Source organism: Rhamphochromis sp. 'chilingali' (assembly GCF_963969265.1).
Source record: "Rhamphochromis sp. 'chilingali' genome assembly, chromosome: 7".
NCBI classification, from domain to species: domain Eukaryota; kingdom Metazoa; phylum Chordata; class Actinopteri; order Cichliformes; family Cichlidae; genus Rhamphochromis; species Rhamphochromis sp. 'chilingali'.
Genome location: NC_137934.1, coordinates 7,001,359 through 7,019,402, shown reverse-complemented (window position 1 = coordinate 7,019,402; position 18,044 = coordinate 7,001,359). Strand labels below are relative to the sequence as shown.

Genomic DNA, 18,044 nt, shown 5'->3' with positions numbered 1-18,044 from the left:
TTTACATTCTTGCAGTTGAAATGTCATATAAAAGTCAAGGCACATTTCACTGTACACCATTACAAGATGATGACATGAGTATATTTACTAAAGGGGATTAACTATGCTTTTTGTTATTGTTTTTGTCATCTTTCTACTGTTGTACAATCATGGGTGTGCCTTTTAAACAAGACCAAAGTTTAGAACAAAGAGGTTAATGTATGTCCAGGTAATTAGATCCCGATTTAGGAATTTTTAAAACTGAGAGAGTAAAGATTCCGATATTCTGATGCATATAAACAAAGGCAAATTAACTAAGACTTAAAACAACAGTAAGGTTAAAAAGCAAAAATGTAAATGTGAGAATGTCATTATGCATGACAAATAACAATACAATATAAGCAAAATGGCTTCCAATATCAGTACTGATATTTGGGGGGAAATCTGATATATCAGCCAATATTTAGTATCTTTCAGACAAACATAAAAAGATTTCCCTAACATTTGTTATGTGTAGTTATGTGTGAGTCAGCACTAAGATATTATGATAATGAGTTTTAAATATAAACTTGTTTTATTGTCAAACATGCAGTAGATTAGTCCGACTCTGCTTGGATCAGCTGCTTGTTGAGTTTGTGGTGTTCAAAGCACATTCAAAAACAGTTGCCAAGGGTAAAGTTGTGGTGGACCACACTGTGCAACATCAATAGCTGTAACATGGTTGAAGGGTGTTTCTCCCAGACTTTATCTATTGCTGTTTAATGTTTGTTTATGGTCAAATTACAAATGTCGATACCAATAAATCGGAAATAGTTAATATGGGCCGATAACATCGTCCTGGCAATAAATCACAGCCAAAAGTTCAGCCATCAGACTGCTTTTATACTCGGACAATATTTTCTGCCTTTGCCTCTGTATGATCTCACTGACAGAGGATATTCTGAATATGGTTTATTAGGGGCAGCCAATAAGAGGAAAGTTGGCTTCAAGGGGGGGGAAGGGCTCTATAAGGGCTTGTTTCAGGCAGCAGAGGTTGCACCAAGGCCCAATGTATAAATTAGGGGTTATTTATACACAAATAATCGTTATTTAGGACCGTAACTCGTGCAAAGTTATTCAAGTAGAGCCCAAAAAAAGAGATGAAAATGAAAATAACAGGTCCCTTTTGCTGTTGTTATAAATATGAGAATAAAATGAGAGAAAGTAGGCAATTGTTTGTAAAAGAAACAATGACATTTATTTTTTTTTTCTTAGCGCTTTTCTTAATTAGTCTGTTGTGCCCATTGATCACATATAATACAGGTAATATAAAAATGGCTTTTTAACTTGACACCCAAAGCAACAACAAAATGTTTTCTTAAAATATGTATGCTAAAAATACTGAGAAAGTATTTCCACTAAAAGTACTGGAGAATAGCTTGTGACTGCAATGATGACATGACTGTGTTTTGCTGTGGCTGATGAATTTCTTCAGTTTCCTCTCCGTTTACCTCACGTAGCTCTTGTTGTAGGCACTTACCAGGGCATTAACAAACCACCTCTTGAGGAGATAAAACATCACTTGTTTTAGTTTTAAACAACTCAATATATTTGTTTGAGTCCAGTGTTTTTGCCAGTCACCATTGCAATGAGAACTACAAAGCATAAACAGCCATTTGGCAAATATCCTCTCTAGATACCCATTTTGTCGCTGAATTTCATTAAGCTTAATGTGATGTTGTAATCAAAAGTAGTCTGCTCCTTGCCTTCATTTAAAACCCATTTAAATTGTTCACATACAGAGGATTTGTCATTACATCAACATAATAGAATATATAACAATATTTCCATGAAAAATCAAGAATCCGTTTTTAAATAGAAAAGGGGGGGTATATTTCATCAAAAGGCTTACACCATAGTCACTGTTTTTTGTCTACTCTAATAAATCTCCCTTCCCATAATAGACAGGTGTTATTACTGTATCTCTAACTCGTCTATGGATGTTTGACAAAGCACAGACGGTATTGCTTGGGACCACACGGACAGTTCCACAACTCTGAACACATTTAACAGTCAATTACAAGAGAGCTGACCTTCAACACGTCCACTTTCTTTTCTCTGCCTGCATTTCTGTATGAATGGTACTGTAATCGAATTTTTTTTGCAGTAAATACCCCTTCCTGTTGATGTTAGCTTGGTTTGATGGTTACAAAGCCACCACTTCAACTAGGGTTGAAACTGGGATAGCATGTAGTCAATTTAAACCGTTCCATCCCCTTCCATTAATAGTTCTCCCAGTGTATCTGAGCTGGGAACGGGCAATGGGTATGCCTTTGAAAACAGTATATCATCGTCCACCCCTGCCCAGTGGCCTTGTCCATTTGCTGTAGGTGTGTGGTGCTCTACAAAGCTGTGGTTCTTAAAAGGCATTGTCAGATACATTTATGACTGTGGCTTTCACTTCCACTCCACTTGGCAGTCCCTTACCCGTAACCCACAGCTTTGTAAAGAAAGATGAGTGCATACCGGGAGCTTCCACTGGTATCAGTGAAGCTTTAGAGTCCCATTTCCTTATATCCCCATAAAGGTGGTGGTTCCTCAGAGACACATAAATAAACAGGCAGGCCACTGAAATCACAGCCAGGAGCACACCAAAGACAGTGATTACTGCTGCATCCCATTTTTCTGTGTCCTTGGCTGCCAACTCTAATCCCTTAGTGGTGACAGTGACACATTTGGTGTCATGGTTGTAGTGGATGTTGCGGATATCCACACAGACTTTGTAGTGAGTGGCGGGGCTGAGATGGGTAAGGTTGTACACCTGGACATCTGAGGGAACCCTGGTGGTAAAAGCCATGGTGGGATGGTTGGCATCTGAAACAGTGTACCATTTAATGTTGGGAGCCAAAGTGCCAGGGCCAGCCTTCCATGAGACCAGAATGGAGTGTGTCTCCACTGATTTGACTTCAACATTCAGAGAACCATTGACAGGTTGAGGAAAATATCCGTTTACCTCTACAGAGACGGATTTAAGATCAGCACCGACCAAATTATGGGCAACACAGGTGTAAACACCGGCTTCATTTTCTGTTATATCGTAGATGTCAAAGGTTCCCTCTGGGTGCATGTAGAACTTGTCAGATACAGTGTTAGGCAGAACCCTTGTGCCAGATGGGGTGATCCAGTAGATGTCCGGCTCTGGTTCGGCAAAAGCCCGACAATGAAGTGACACTGAGCACCCGCTCTGTGCTTTAATGTGCCCTGGCATGCTTTCGGGTGATATCAGTGGCAGGCAAATCTCCATCATCTCCCTGAAGTGCACCTGCCGGACATGCTGGCCCTCATACTCCGGAGGCTCTACGCAGTATAATGAGTCAGGCTCCATGAAACGGATGTTGGTCTTGTTCATGTTCATCCAGCGGACTACGCAGTCACAGCGGATTGGGTTACTGTGCATGCTTACCTCCCTCAGATTTGGAAGAGATTCGACAGTAATCCTGTGGAGGGCACTGAGAGCATTGCCGTTTAACATAAGGGTTTCCAGCCGTGGGAGTTTGTAGAAAGCATTAGGATGGATATAAGAGAGTTTAGGATTGTTGGTTGCTTCGATTTTGGTCAGCTCAGGGAGGTTATTGAGGGCAAAGCTGTCAATGGAAACTAGCTCTGGCATGCTGTTAATCCCTAGTTCTTTCAAATGAAGCATATCCACAAAGTCCCCTCTTTGTATTCTAGTAATGGGGTTTTTATTTAGATCCAAAAACTTAAGATTCTTGACATTTCTCAGGGCAGAGTGAGGAACCTCGGGAAAAATATTATCATAGAAAGAGATGCTCTCCAAGTTATCAAGACCAGCCAGTGAATCATCAGGAAGCTGGGACAGGTTCATTCTGGTAAGAACAAGACTGCGGAGGTTACTTAGAGGTTTGAAGTTCATGTTATCAATAGAAAGAACTGGATTTTCACCAATCATTAGGATCTCCAGATTTGGCAAAGGTTCAAACCACTCTCTTTTAATGACACTCAGCTTGTTAGAATTGAGATGGAGTCGCACAAGGTTGCTTAGACCCTGGAAAGCCAGCGGAGCGATAGAAGAGATGAGATTGTGATTCATGTAGAGCTCCTGAAGGTTCGCCACTTCTGACAGGCATTGCTCAGGAAGCTCTCGTATCCAGTTCTCTTCTAAGTGAAGGGAGAGCAGCTGAGTAAGATTCCCAAGGTGGACGTTGCTGATTGAGGATAAGTTGTTTTGCGATAAATCAATCTCTGTAATATTGGGCATGTAATCCAAAGGTCTGTCAATCCTCTCGACGTTGTTTGTTTGCAGTAACAGTACTTGCGTGCCCACTGGTAATTTTTCTGGCAGGCTAAAGAGCCCCAAATCATTGCAGTCAACTGTCTGCGCCTCCATGTAGACAGAAGTAGGGGAAAACCAGGGTCTAATCTCACACACACAAAGCTTTGGGCAATCAGGCCTCAGCTCAGTGGCCACAACAAAAGAGGCCATGGCCAAGCCAACAAAGAGATGATCCACAAATGACAAGTCCTTCATATTGGACCGATTTCCTCCAGTCAGAAATTGGTCCTTGTAGATTGATTGGTCTCAGCTATTAACTTTACAAATAATTACTCATTTGTTGCAGCCGCTGTGGCAACTGACTCATCAGCCCTGCCGCAACTGCCACAGGGCTTCCTAGTGTTTTATTGTCTTCCTATGTAGATGCCCTTGATTCACTCAATGCTGGTGTCAGGGTTTGAGGCCAAGGGTGCAATCAGGCGAGCCAAAAATAGGTGGGAGGCGGAAAAAAGAAAAAAACCTGGACCAATATTACACCTCAAAAGACTTATATTAAGAACCTTTATAGGTATCCATAAAACAACTTCTTTCTTTAAAGATAACCGTCCTCACTGATTGTCTTTACTAGCTTCCAGAATCCACAGCCCAGTCCATTCCTACCTGCGTAAAACAAACAAGACAGAGAGAAACATGTGAGTATTACCAGATAATGGGCATGGTCAGAGAATGTCATAAGAAAAGGATTTGGACATATTGACATTTGTTATAGGCACACTGATGCATGTTGACATTTATACACGCTCCCTTCAAGACGTAGAACAATGGATTTATATCTGCTTGACCTTCTAGACTTCACTCTGAGGATGTACCATATGTACCACTACTATATAGCACTAAATCTTGATGCTAGCAGTATGAGTCTATTATTGGTTAAAGAGAAGGCTTCATTAAGATTCTTAAATGGCAGACATCCTAGGGCTTAAGCGTTACGCTTTAGGGCAAGCTACTCAAAGACGCTAGAATATGTCAGTCACTATAGCAACAAGTAAATGGGCAGCCAGTAATACACAATGGAGTGAGACGGTTAGGCTGTAAATGTCACGGGAGTGGAACGGACTCAGGCGCAGACTGAGGTAGCACAGTTCAACGACACTTTATTAATCACACTGGTGCACTATATACACGTGAAGGGGGGGGAAACACCAGGGTCCCGGGGATCACTTGGCTGGGGAGACACACTTCTTCGCACTCGCTCTGCTCCTCGTCCAAACAGTCTCCACACAAGCAGCTCAGCTCACTCTCCTACTCACGGGGTCCAGGGGTCACAAAAGGGCTGATCCAGGTAAACCTGTTTACACAGACGAGGGTAAGTCGAAGGCAAACACGGGAACAGTAGAATCGCAAGGAAGCCAGGCAATACTAACGAGAGTTACTCAATATTCCAGCGATGAACAGCTCAGAGCCCCAGCCTTAAGAGCCAGAGAACTGCAATCCGCTCGAGATCAGCTGCAGGTGCGTGGGCCAAGGGCAGGAGCCCAATCAGAGCTCCGCCCAGGCAGACAGGTAGGAGAGACAGAGTGAGAGAAAAACAACAAACACTTGTGGCCACACTGGGCTGGCCGGGGAGGCACAGGGACCATGACAGTAAATGCAAACTAAACAGTTGACCTAGATGCAGTTTGCACCTGTTTGTTAGGAGACGAAACAACCGACTGCCATGAAAATTAAAATGCATTAACGTGTTGACGTAATTAATCTTTTTAGCAATCAGCACATCTGTATGCTAATAGGATTTAGCATTTCTGGAAAAACAGGTCATGCAGTTTACCAATGGACACAGATTACTAAAAGGTGCCTGAAGTGAAGAAAATAAGTGATTATTATGGTATTGTCTTGAACATGGATATTTGAATAATAGATAAAATAGTCACAGATCGAAGATCATCAGCTAAATCTATGTTCTTTTTCATTTAAAATTTGAGAATGATCACAGTCATTTAGGTCGGTGATTAGTGTCACGATTGTTTAGTAGTTTTATGTAATATCTGTGGTCTTACTGAACTGAAAAAATGCATTTCATTGACGTTTCATTGTCATTCGGCTGCATCTATAAGTACATAAATGAACAGGGTTGTAATAAAGGAAATGGGTGCATTGAAAAGTAAAACAAAAACATCATTACCAAACACGGCATGGCACAATAAGTGTTTTCATTTTGATGATCCTGTCTGAATAATAAATTGAAGCAAATACTATAAATTAAAATTCAATTATCTACCCAGTGCAGTTAGTATTTGTCTGAATTGTCTGCCTTTGTTCACCCTTTCATTACACTTCATACAAGACAGTTTAAGGTCATGTACTCTCATGGGCTCAACAGGAACTATAAAATGCAGTACAGTGCTGTTAGCAGAAAGTGTTGCACACTTCTCTGACATTTCCATTTTATTCTGGGATTTTTTTAGGCTAGTAAATTATCCATTAATTTCTCTGAGACATTTAAATTAAAGGCAATGGGTAAAATCCATTGCACTGATTTTAGACAGTCTGATTTGAGTGAAAGCTCAAGGCTATTGTGCATATTTTACTTCATTTGTAGGTCAACATATTTGCTCTCAGGGTCTTTTTTAACTGTTAAAAACGCATATGTTTGTGCCGCTAACTATTTCTAAAGAGTGATACGGTATTTACAGATGTTCCTAAAATGGAATTCTGGGAAATGTAGGCAGATTTCGGTCGTTTCAAAGTAAAAGGCAAACAATTTCACCTGTAACAATATTTGGCCTTTGTAAGTTTGTTCAATATTCTTATGTAACAAAGACTATTGTATGATTATTTCCATTTATAAGCATTGTAGATATATAACTACCCATATGGAAAAAATATATATAAATCTTATAAAGTTTGTATCTGTCTTGTGTGAAACTTGTATGAAAAGCATACAAGAGTGAAAACAGATATACGATCCCTTGAAAAAATTATATAAATGAAACTTGTATGTTTTTGATACTCCGTAAAACAATATATGAAAGTAATGAGAAAGTGGCCACTTTCATGAGTGAATCATATAAGCCTTATATGATTCACTATATGAAGCAAGCTAAAGCTGATGCAAGTCTTTTATAAGTTTTTTCTATTTCTTTTCCATATGGGTATAGCTTAGATGCTTCCTCCTTCATGTGACTCACACATCTTTTCTATCTACTGTCTCTCGCACCGTTGTATGATTAGTGTCTCCATCACATCCTGACGTGGCAGAAGCTCCACAGTTGAAGTGTATGTAATTTGTCATATGTGACTGCCTCTTACTGAACAGATGGGTTTGATGGTGCTTGTGATATTTTGGGGCCTATGAGATCAGGCGCCACATCATGAGAAAAGTCAGAAGAGACAGCGGATGAAATAGAAAGAATCAAGAGGAGAACTGTGACGGTGGCTGGAAAGTGAAAACAAGGGAAGAGAAATGATTTCATTTCATCACCTTCGCTGTTTCCACCACGGGGGAGATGTGGTGGTGGTGGTGGTGGGTGAAATAAATAAATAACTAAATGAATAAGAACTTCTGAAGGAAGCAGAAATGCTGGAGTTTGCCCGCTGGTGGAGCCAAGCCGAGGGTTCATTCCTCAACCTGTGTGCCATCACTGGCTAGAGCGTGGTTTGGTTCGGGACGGCAGACAGTAAGGTTGTGAAAGAGGGAGAAGGTGGGGATGGTGGTGTGTGTGGGGGGAAAGGGGGGGTATTATTTTTCAAAAGCACCTGGCACTTTAATAAGCTTCTACACCCAGAGAATTCTGATAAACAGGACTTAGCCTCTCTCCCTCAGCACCGGCTCTCCATCGTGGGCTATGCAGTTGATCCATATCCTGGAAGCACAGGACAGACTTTGTAATACAGCCTACCGCATTTAGTTCTCACCTCTGCTCGCCCTGGCTTTTTCTCCTTAGTAATCACAATTACCAGCAGCATAATGTGGTCAGGTTAACTGTTATGGCTTAGCTTTACTGTGAATTCGCTGCAGGTGGTTCCAAGACGGGCTGCTGTTATTTGTTTTACCAGCTAGTTACGTCAGAGGGAACACTCTCGGACTAATTAATGTTTCAATCAATATTTCCTGCTAAGGGAATTGGTGTGCTGTAAGACACAGCACTGCCCTATTTTCACAGCACACTGCTTCTCCATTAGATTCTGGCGAGGATGGATGTGAGGATGACATCGTGGACACTAAAGAGGTTTTGGAAATAGGGACAGATTGAGAGAGGGATTTCTTTTGGTTTGGCGGACGCTAATGCTTGCTTTTCCATCAAAAATCAAGGACTGGATTAGGAAGGCTTTACAGGACAATGTGCATGATGATGAGGCCAGCAAGAAGAACATATTTCCCTGCTGATTAATGAGGATGAAATTCTATTAATGATAATCCAACATGTGGTTCATAAAAATGCAGATCTTAGATATGGTTGTGGCCAACAGTGTGTGTCTTGCAGAAAACGGACAAACGGAAGATGTTACAACAGTAAAGCTTTCAACGACAGAGCCTCAATTGAAATGCTCTTTGAGGGATATCCAAATACCTCCCAGTGAATACAAGCAGTACTTTTGCTTGAAATGCCCATCCCTAATAGAGTTTCAATACGCTTAAGGTTGGAATATTGTCCCATACTTGCATTATTTTAAGTGCACTATCCTAATCATCTACAGGCAGTTGATCACATAAATTGGTATTGTGCGACTGAATAATGCGGAGCCCACTGAACAGGCAATCTATATTCTGAAGGCCTTGCACCATGACTACCACTTGTACAAACCTATTAGTAAAAATCCAGTCAAGTTACCGAACCACATCCCCCCCACACACACACAGCTACTATACAGAGCTAATTCCCACAGTCCACTGCTCAGTTGCTGGTAACTGAGGCAGAGCGTGAGTGGAGGGAGAAGGGAAAGAAGAGATCTGGAGGACAAAGTGACTTGCCAGAGGAGAAACGTCTTCGTTTCTGTTGTGGCATTGAGCTATTAACCTCTACTGACCCTTGTAATGCTGTCGTTGCAAGAAATATTAATCTTAGCTTGATCCAGTCAAATTCTAGTCAAAGTCGAAAAAAGAAAGAAACAAGAAAAAACATTACGTAACTGCTGGACATAGAGAAATGTGCTTAATATGGCTGGGGTAAATTGAATTCAAAGATGGATGCTGGTAATCTGTGTGTGGAAAAGCTTTACTAAATCCTGAGTACTGAGGTACAAAATCAACACCTTAGAACAGAACACGGAAAGCTTGTAATGGGATCTCCAGCAACCTAATGTCTACCTGCGCTAACGCATTAAGCCAAAGCTTTGACATTTGTTCAGGGGACCTTTTATAGGTCAGGCTAAGGTGTTCACTCATGGAGCACAAGTTCCAAGGTGTCAGAGGAGAAAGAGAGTGGTGGGCAAGCAGCTCCATTACAGTGGGAGGCTGGCAGTGTAGCCCATGGGCTTTCCACTTTCAGCAGTGTTAATCCTGGCTGGGAGTATCGCAGCAAAACAAGCTGCTTGTATCTGCCTCGTTTCAAGACTGCCTTAGCTGGGTGAAATACGGGTTTGTTTACCACCACTGGGTTTCATTACCAACACTGCTCTCCATCTCCTAGGTGAAAGCCTGAAGAGACACTGACACATTATAATCTTATAACAGTTAAATGAAAGATCTGATACCTATTAACAGGCTGAGCTTGTGTGGTTAAACATTATCGCCCAATTTGGGGTTTTACTTCAATCCGTCTGAGGTACGCAAGTCCAAAATTCAGTCTCTGTTTAGCTCTTTTGCGTTCAAGCACAAAAATCAAGAGAAACAAAATCCTACGATATATTCACCAGGCAGAACTTTGACTGTCTGCTGTTTGATGCTGGGCTGATAGCGTGCTGCAGGAAACAGCTGCCTGCTGCAGCTGAAATATACGCTATGACCTGAAAGATGCTATACAGCTCTGCTGCGCTAAAGACAGCTGCAGAGTCAGGTGGTTTGTTATTTGTGGGTTTGTCACTACACGAGATCGTCTTGAAATTTAACACAGCCATTCAGTTGATGCTTCTTAGTAGCCAAAGGTTTCGATATATCTGCAAATTAATGAATGCAGTACTTTTAGAAACTGTGTACCACATAAATTTGTAGTTAATAGTTAATAATAATAATATGAACAGATATAAGACTGGTAAGCCAAACTGTGAGGTTACACAAAAACAAATTTGATTAACGTTGTGTAATTTAGTAAGAATTAAGTAAAAGAAAAAATTAGACTTATATAGGATTTATAAGACTGATCCATATACTGATAGTTGGTGATTTTAAAGATCCAATGTATCGGGTGATATTTTTTCTTTCAGACACTTGAAACATAAACAGATTTCCCTAACATTTATTATGTGTACTGAATCCTTACAAGTACCAGCAATATCTGCAAATAATGTGTCCGTGTATCCATCACAGGGAACTATTATCAGTCAATACATCAGACCCGCTGATATATTGGTCAGCCTCTAATAAAAACTTAACATAATGACATAATAAGTACAGAATATGATAAAAACAAGCAAGACACACAAACAGTGATTTAAAAAAAGACTTCACACAAACATACATACAGCTCTAAAAAAATGTGTTTTTAGAATCCTTTCAAAGGACGTCAATGAATCAGCCTTATCTCCTCAGGCAGGTTGCTCCCAAACATGCTTCATGCTTCAGGTACATCATGGTTTATTTATATATATATATATATTTTATCACTGGTTTCCACATCACCTCAGTGTAAATGTTTTTTGCAATGTGCACTTTTTCACCTCTGCGTCTCATTTGCACATGTTTGACAAGAACACAAATTCTGTGTAGGCGCCTAAGATGCTTTTATTTAGCAGAGTTATTGCATCATCACTTAGAGTAAGGAGCTTCTGTAGTTATTGACATATTCCAATAAAGATGCTGTTCAGAAATGACAGCGTGATTGCGTCACCTTTATGAACCGCTATGGCTTTAGACCTTGTTAGCCGCACATTTCACTCTTAATTAGAATGACCTTTGACACAACTGAAAGCCTTCGAATCTCTCCTCATTAAAATGCTGCATATTTACGCTGACATGTTGCTGCCCTGTTTTTTTTTTTGCTTTTTGTTTTTTAAATATGAATCTGATTCTGTAATTTATAGATTATTTTATATGTTTCATAGTGTTTAGAGATTTCCTGTAATCTGCAAATGGCACCGGGCGAATTAGGACAAGGCTTCGGTTAAGAGGTTCACGCGCTGTCAAGGTGAAAAGCTTTTTCATTCACATCTTGGCAACACCTCGCTTACTTTCCCACCAGACCATCTACATTATCCTAACACTGTGGCTGCACAGGATAGTAATGGCACAAATACAGTTTGATTAGAGACCAGTGAGATATGACCACTTGAAATTAATGAGTATGCACAGGAGGGCCAGAAAGCGGTGGTCCAAGTGGCTCTGCGGCGCTAATTCAGGAAACCCTGACTCAAGTCGTCGGGCGGCCAAACAGCCGGGCAGAACTGTTTGTTTTATTCTGTTTATTGAAATGAGTTATTATAAATCCTCCCGCTCGCTTCACAGGGCTTGGATGGGATTTAGCGAAGCGGGGAAAGAGAGGTGATTGCTTTGTCACAGGTTGGGTGCTCATCAGTGCCCTGTGTGGAGACAAGTTGACCTAAGAAAGAAAATGCAATCATTTATTATACAAAACACAAGTTCTGCATGCAACGGCAGGAATGGCGGAGAAAAATTTGTGAGATCAAGACGTAAGTTTTTTTCTTTTTGTGGGAAGCATATTGGCCCTCGGGGAGATGATTATGAGGCCTGCATGGTTTAAGTGGTAACAAGGCAGTATTGCATCTGCTGAGAGGTAGATATTAAACTTACTGTGGTAAAACTGGGTGGAAGACATAAAGGTCAGACGTAAGTGGAAAGTAGGGCGCAGTCGAATTGCCTCCTCTTTCAGGAGAATAGCCTGTGTATTGTAGAAACGGTTCACTGGGAATTTTGATCCACTGGTAATAAGCCTTGCAAGGCTTTCTTCACCCATCACCCTCTCCCTAGCTCGGGCTCTTTTCTTTCTCTATTCACTCTGTCATTCCCTTTTTCTCATGATAATACAAGCCAAATATCTCTTTTTATAAACCTGCTCTTCTCACATTTTTCTCTGCTCGTCCTTATTGAGAAATTTTTCTCCTTATGTTGTCTGTTTGCATCATCATCTGCCCAGCCATTGGGCTGTGGAGAATGACAGCATGTCATCGTGTCTCACTATATATTTCTATGCCTATCCTGCATAGTGTCTGCTTTTGGCCTAATTGCCTTCCCAAGACTCTTCACCCCTGCCATGCTATGTCTTGTGCATACATGTCTTACCATATGGCTCCTATTTTCTAATTACCAACTGTAATGTGAGGGGTAACACTTGATTGAACTTTTGTAAAATGTTGTACATTTTGTAAATTTGGTTTGTAAAATATCTATGAAAATTTAGTGGATGCTTTCGTGGAAAGCTGCGACTGATCTTTTTAAAACAGCTCTGAGATGATCACAAATGCTATGCAGTGTTCCTACAAACCGTATTTAGATGATTGTTATAAAAAATTTAAGTGCTTGTTTTAAGTAATCAAGTGTTACTTGTGTTTCAAATAACAGAGACACGGTTCGTGTCCTGCTGTGTCCACTGTTGTTCTTACTAGCCATCAGCTAAATCCAATCAAACGACTGGATTAGGTTTACGAAATGATCATGATTTGAGTTAAAATATGACAAGATGTATGTGAGAGCACTCTCAAAGTGCATTTTGGAGCCACCAATAAAAGACCTTGTACACATTTCTGGTATGCCAGCAACTGAATGGCAGCATTTGACTCCAGGGGAATGAGATACTACCGAATTCCTAAATATCTTTTATCACAGAACTTAATGGCATAAATAATAAGTTAGAAAATTACCAATGATGATTAAATAGCTTGACTTTGTGTAAGATGACTACTAAAGTTTCATTAACTGTAATTTTATTATTTACTGACGGCAGTATTTCTCAAGTGTCACCCACACGAGTAATAAATATATTAGCGATGTGTTAAGACCAAGATTGTGGTTTTATGTACTTAATACATGCAGCCACTTTGCATTATTGGAAAGCTATAGTTTATCTGCTGCTGCTCTACTGTATAAACACAACTTTTCAAGATGTGTTTCTTTTCAGAGATGCAGCACTTGGACCTGTGGTGAACATGCAGCACGGTCATGTTGCAATCACAACGAGTCCTTTATACATTCTGGTTAAGCCTCATATTGGGTGGAGGCCTTCAGAAGGCTTAACTGTCCCTCCTTCTGCCCTTCACCTCATTGATTTACTATTATACTTTCTCCAAGGCAAGAGAGAGTCCATTAAAGAGAACCTTCTATGTGTGTATGCATAATGAAGCTTCCTGTACTTATATGTATGTGTACGTGTGTGCATCCATGGGGGAGCAGATGGAAACCTTTCCCCTTACATCTGCACTTGAATAGCCATGAATCAGTGGCAAGTCGACTCTTAATGTAGAATCAATGTTCCAAATTAACCACAGGACCCCCTATCTCTGGTTTTTCAGCTCTTTTCTGGACAAGACATGCCCTTGGGCTGAGTGAGGGAGAACACACACACACAAGGTGGACTATTGAACACTATATAACGCACCCACCTGCCTCGCGCATGCACACAGCAGACAGGAACACATGCAAATACATGAGAAAAAGAGATCTGTGCATTTGCCGGCATGTAACGTAGCAGACTGCGTCCTCGCAGAAAAAAAAAATAGAACCCAAACACGCAGGGGCTCATTCGCATAATGCATGCAGAATGCGCCACACGGTGAAAAAGCACAGCTAGGTCCCCTTGTCTAATTCGCATAGTGCTGCATCTATTAAAATTAAGCCAAGGTATCCAGCTTAAGGCTGCCGCTGATAAGGTCAAAGGCGTAGCGAACATTCCAACACTCATTTCTCCCCAAACATAATCGCACTCACTCTTGACAAAAATCTGCATAATGTTCCATGTATAGCTGCTAGCTAGAATGAAAGAGGAAGGTGTGGGGTGGGGTGGAGGGGGAAGGCAGGGGAAATGGAGCCAGCGGCATATCCCTCAAAGTCAGAGCCAAATTGAATCTGCAGGTGCAAATGTGGCATGCGAGCTCCCTCTAAGATGCGCACCTATCTATATTTATATGAATAATATATGGCTGGTCAAGGGGCCACAAGCCTGCAGAGAATAGGTTCCCACAGAAGATGGAATCAATCATTATATGCCACTGAAATGCATTTATCGCTGGCTTGGGCCTCTTTATTATGATTTCATGGGGTTTGATATGGGCTTTCTCTTTTCTGTTTTCATTCCCAGCTACTCTTTCTTCGCCCAAAAAGACCAAAGACGGGGTTCTTTCAAAATGCTCTGTGTCTGCGGGCAGATATTCTCTGTATACATGCTCATTTTGGCACATACGTTCAACTGAGCATGTGTGCTTGTGCATCGGTCAGGGCAGCTCAACAACAGTTCAGCTGGGTTTGTTCTAGGGATGCAGCATCACTACCATTTCCGTCAGCACACTAAAGGCCTATACGTATCAGTCAGAATGCAGAGCAGATGGACCGCACAGCAGTGGCCCTTCAGATGTCCTCCTTCGTCTCTGCTCGCGTTTTAAACTGCAATATGGGCATATGTCGCTAACGTGTACCGCTCTGATGTGAGTCTGCCGAAGAGCAGCTTAATTAGCGGTTAGCAGCTTTGATTTTTATTGTGAGCATCAGTCCTAGATTCTCACAGGCCTGGCATTTTGCTGTTAACACACGGTCTGGTTTTGAGTGCACCTTTTTTTTTGGTAAAGCCGTGCTCTGGCACTCCTAAATCCTTAAATCCACTCCCACCAGAAATGTGCCCAAGTTAAGTACCAAAAAGTCCAAATCCAAGAAGTAAATGTCAGTGGATACAAAGGAAGTGTCACATCCTGTTTTGACCTTTGATACGGACTGAAAAATTGTAAAATGTCATGGATGTTTCCATCGTGGCATGTTTTGATCCACAGCTCTTTTTTCTTTGTTTCTTTCAAGTCCACCCACTAGCTCCGAAACAAACATGCACACCATTCTCTTCCCCACTGTTCCTTTTTTCCCTCTGCCTCTGCTTATTCCATTTTAACGGGTGCCTGTGTTTGTTTGGGAATGGAGATGCTACCAGAGAGCCTATGCTTGGCTGCACGGGCTGATCCCCCGCAGCCGTCTTGTGAATATGTTTACATGGATTTCACTGAGGAGTCCCCTGATGGATACTTCTGCATCTTGTTATCGCCATCAAAGAAAAAACAAAAAAAAGGAAGAACTTGATTGTGATGGCACTTACACTTGGAGCTTTCTGAACTCCATTTCAAACCAATAGTAGCATTTGGCACCCACACATAATTCTCACCTCGCTGCAACCTGCTGCCCTCTGACTATAGAGAAAAATTAATATGGAACACCCACACCGTGCTGCCGATCATGCTCTCAAAGCCTCCACAAGGCCACTGCAGGCGCAGTACCTTTCCCACCCCACCTCTGCTTCTCACGCAGATCAATAGGCAATTCACAAAGCCACACAATTTAAGCGTATGACTTGTTGGTGGACATGTAATATTGATTTGTTTTGAACAAGTGTGCCTGAATTAATGAAGAAAACCAATACGGGTTTGTTTTACTGCTTTTGTTACTACTTGGGGGAGAAACTGCAAAGTGGCTGCCATGTTAGGAGTCTATACTTGATTTTGAGCTTCACAAAGTTTGCGGCTCTATCTTGCATCACATTAAATCTCAGCTGCCACTGCTCGCTCACTTGATAAATATGTTGCGGGGATTGCTTGTCAAACACTGGTGGTCGAATGCTATAATACATTGCTTTGCGGGTAGCCAGCCATATACTTCACATGTGAAGGGCTAAGGTTTTCTCAGTGTGGCATGGTGTCGGATGTGAGGGCACGATGGCTCTCGTGTGGCATTTCATTGTGTGGTTCACATGGAGCAACTGTTTTGGGTGAGTCATTCGCACTGTGGAGGCCAAAATCTATTGTATCCATCACTTGGAACAAGCAAGCGGACACACAAACACACACGTGTGTGCGCACACAGAACACATTTGAACAGAAGATTACAGCAATCAGAATTGGATAGCCTGCTTTGGTGAAAATCCACATTCGTCATTATTGGCCATTATCTGTTTATCCAAATTATTCAGGAATAATAAATCTGCTGAGTGGAATACATTTTGGACAGAGGGGAGAGGCTGTGAGGGGCAGAATTTTGAGGGGGGGGGGGGGGGGTTAGAGAAAGACGCCCCAATGCAGTTAAGGGATTACTGAATGCCACCCTCTCTTTCTCCAGCCGGATCCCTGGATGTGTGGGTGTACAGGCACGAGCAGGTGAAGGGATGATGATGGTGATGGTGAATGCGCAAGAAGGTGCTTTCCGGTAGATGCGTTAATCACAAAGTAAAAGCCCTGGATCCGGTGTATGGCACAGCCGCGGAGGAAGCAATTTGAGGAGCGTGGGGTTTGAAAAATAAAGCCAGTGGACGTGTACTCTCGTGGCATGTGTGGGTATCGACTTCTGTGTTTGCAACAGGAAGGTTTAACAAAGAGGGGGAGAGTGAGGGGAGGAGGAGGGGGGGGGGACATTCTGTGGGTTTCTTAGAGACGTGTCTGGTGTGTGCTCACTAAGCAGCACCCGAGGACATGAAGCTGCCAGCCAATCACTCCATCCACCAACACACAAACATAGAAGCGTACCCGCACGCACGCACACACACACACACAACCACGGGGGCTTGTCTTTTTCTTGTCTTTAACTGATTTTCCTTCTTAATCCAAACACAGCCAAAATCCGGTCCGGTTAAAAGGCGCATCCTGCATAGTTGCGCAAAAGCGCGTCCCTACATCCAAACAGGGAGATTCGAGGCCAGTCACAAGATTCGTTATCCAGTAGTATTTGTCCCTAATTTCTGCAATCGGCACATGAGTGACTGACATTTAGGAAGCAACCTGATGTGTATTTTTTCCTCTGTGTGTGCGACAAAAAACACAGGAATCGCTCAATTTCGTTCGGGTTTTTTTTTGTGAACTTGTGAGCCGTTGCGCAGACGCAATCGCGCGACACGGACGAAAACGACAAATATAAATTAGAGCAGCAAACAGAGTAAACTTACCGGGTTTCATCACCCTCGGATACAAAGCAGTTTTGTGTCTGTATTCCCATCAAGTGCGCCCCTCCGATGACGGGAGAGAGCCCCAGCGCGCAACATAAAGCCAGTCAACAATGTGTGGTCTTCTTGTTCTCACGCAGCTGATGAGGAATCAGTTGTGGTCTCTATTCCCCGGGAAAACGCACGGGTTTCTGCATGAGGCGAAACGGCAAAGTCCAAAAGCAGTGTGGCGAAGGAACGGAGAAAGATTCGTGTGATCCTCGTGCCCTTCCCTTCCTTCCCTTCCCTTCGTCTTAACAGCGGCTGTTACGAACGCATCTCTCCCTCTCGATCAAGTGTCAGGCGGACCACATAGATGCGCCGCCGTCTCCTCGGCAGTCATTAATATTAGAACAAACCCCCGACTCTCCAGAGAGGAGCCAATAGCGTCAGAGAAGCAGGCGAGGTGCGCGCAGCATCCCTGCTCTGGTTGGCCGAGAGCAGCCGTCAGTCATCTCCCAGAAGCCTGTTCTCGTCTCTGTCTTTTTCTGTTAGAGGTGAAGCGCGCTGCAAAAAATATC

The 18,044-nt window shown here is 42.2% G+C and overlaps 1 protein-coding gene across 1 annotated transcript; it reads right to left on the bottom strand.

Moving 5' to 3' along the window:
* Nucleotides 1-1,235: 1,235 nt before the first annotated feature.
* Nucleotides 1,236-17,826, bottom strand: lrrn3b (leucine rich repeat neuronal 3b). The gene is made up of 2 exons (XM_080886419.1): nt 17,488-17,826; nt 1,236-4,912 (listed from the first exon to the last, which is right to left on the bottom strand). Exon 2 carries the CDS (start codon nt 4,505-4,507, stop codon nt 2,378-2,380), a length of 2,130 nt encoding a protein of 709 aa, XP_080742545.1. The 5' UTR covers nt 4,508-4,912; nt 17,488-17,826; the 3' UTR covers nt 1,236-2,377.
* Nucleotides 17,827-18,044: the final 218 nt, after the last annotated feature.

Bases quoted from the DNA above. Each gene is read 5' to 3' on its own strand.
- lrrn3b (XM_080886419.1), bottom strand. From the start codon at position 4,507: ATGAAGGACTTGTCATTTGTGGATCATCTCTTTGTTGGCTTGGCCATG.